The 2,010-nt window shown below is 53.1% G+C and overlaps 1 protein-coding gene across 1 annotated transcript; it reads left to right on the forward strand.

Moving 5' to 3' along the window:
* The first annotated feature begins 564 nt into the window (after nt 1-564).
* On the forward strand, nt 565-1,353 carry LOC138071682 (melanoma-associated antigen 10-like). The gene has a single exon (XM_068963145.1). The coding sequence runs from the start codon at nt 565-567 to the stop codon at nt 1,351-1,353; it is 789 nt and encodes a 262-aa protein (XP_068819246.1).
* Nucleotides 1,354-2,010: the final 657 nt, after the last annotated feature.

Raw genomic sequence — 2,010 nt, forward strand, 5'->3', positions numbered from 1 at the left:
TGAGCACTACATGTGAGCCCCAATGGGAGTAGCCACCCCAGATCTGGGGGGACCTCATAGAGTCAACCCCTCCTACCAGCACAGAAGGCCTAGGTCTGTGCCACAGTCTACCCCCGAGGTGCCCCATCCATTCGTCTCACAGGGGCTCCAGGAACCAGGAGGCGACGGCGGAGGTCTGAGGTCTGTGTATTGAGGTCACGGGAGTGCCAGGAGTCAAGGTGAGGCGGGTGTCCTGAGTGTGCACAGGGGCTCCCAATCCCAGAACAGAGGGGATCTCAAAAGGCCCTAATTCCCCCACCTTGTTGGCCCCAGAACCTTGGGCTGTGCTGGCTGCACCCTGAGCCAGAATTTCTCTTCCTCACTTGACAGGGGACTGACCACCAAGGAAGAGCGCCCCTGTAACGCCCAAGAGCAGCCCTCAAGGAAGACCAGTAAGTGGCCTCAGTCAGAGCCACCCGTGGCGCATTTCAGAACTGAGACCATTTACACTCTCTCTCTTTCCCAGGTCAGCGGTCTCCATTTTCCCTCTGCCACACCCCCACTGGGCACAAGACCCCAGTCATCATGCCTGTGGTCCCTACGAATGAGCTCTGCACTTCTGAGGAAGAACTTCAGGGCCAAATCCAGGCCCAGGGCCCAGTGGAGGCGCAGCTCCTGGGGGCTGAGGCGGAGGATGCCTCAACCCCTGTGGCCTCCTTCCCTCCAGATTCATCGTCCTCTGCCGCCGTGGATGCGGAGATCTTGTTCAAGCAGGCTGTGAATGTGATGACGGCTGAACTACTGGAGTTCCTGCTCATCAAGTATGGCACCAAGGAGCCGATTTTCCAGGCTGAAATGCTGAATAGGGTCCTCAGGGATAACCAGGCCCACTTCCCAGTGGTCTTCCGTAAAGCCACACAGTGCCTGGAGCTGGCCTTTGGCGTGGATATGAAAGAGGTGGACCACAGAGAGCACATCTACGTCATGGTCCCCACCCTGGGCCTCACCCTCAATGAGATGCAGAGGGGTGGGCAGAGCATACCAAAGGCTGGCCTCCTGGTGACGGTCCTGAGCCTGATTGTCGTAGCAGGGGACCGGGTCTGTGAGGAGAAGGTCTGGAGAGCACTCAGCGTGATGGAGGTATTTGCTGGGATAGAGCACTGCATCTATGGGGAGCCCAAGGAGCTGCTGACCCAAGTGTGGGTGCAGGCAGGGTACCTGGTGTACCGTCAGGTGCCTTACAGCCACCCTGCTCGTTACGAGTTCCTGTGGGGTCCCCGGGCCTATGCAGAGACCAGCAAGCAGCAAGTCATGGACTATCTGCACAGGGTCAATGGAAGGCGTCCCAGGTTCTTCCCACCCCGGTGTGCATAGGTGTGAGGGAGGAGGAAGAGGGGCCCTGAGCCAGAGCAGCAGCCAGGCTCCTTTCAGGCCCGCATCCAGCAGCTGGTCCTGGGGTTAGGAAGGGAGGCTGATCCTTCCCTCTGTGTTGGAAGAGGGAGCATTCAGCCTTCTCAGTCGTGACAGCCTGGGCCAGTTGAGGGATCAGGTGTGTAGCATCTTTGGCTTCCTCTTCTCTACAATGACATGGAGATTCATTTCTGTTTCCTTTAGAATTTTTTCAAATGTTATTCCTTTTAATAGGAGGCTTGATAAGCCTCAGTGTCTAACTATGTCAATAACGTTGATCCCAGTGTGTTTGTGCTTACCCAGTTCAAGAACAAGAGTTTTGCTGTTTTGTAAAAGTGATTGCAAACACTTTCATTTTATTTTGTCACCCTGAACAAGATTACATGGACTTGGAATATAACTGTTTTGGAAATATCATATTACTTAGTAAGAATTAAGAGATAAAATATATTTGAGGTGAGTTCCTCTGTACTTCTTGTCTGTCATTTTATGCAGCTAAACTATCTCTGTTCAATTGGAGTTTTTCAAGTTATTATTTAAGAAAGTACTAAAAGCCTGATTTGACTTTATAATAAGTGTCCCGCTCTGGCTCATTTATTCCACAGACCTTCATGGAGCCTG

This window comes from Capricornis sumatraensis, chromosome X (assembly GCF_032405125.1).
Source record: "Capricornis sumatraensis isolate serow.1 chromosome X, serow.2, whole genome shotgun sequence".
In the NCBI taxonomy this organism is placed as follows: domain Eukaryota; kingdom Metazoa; phylum Chordata; class Mammalia; order Artiodactyla; family Bovidae; genus Capricornis; species Capricornis sumatraensis.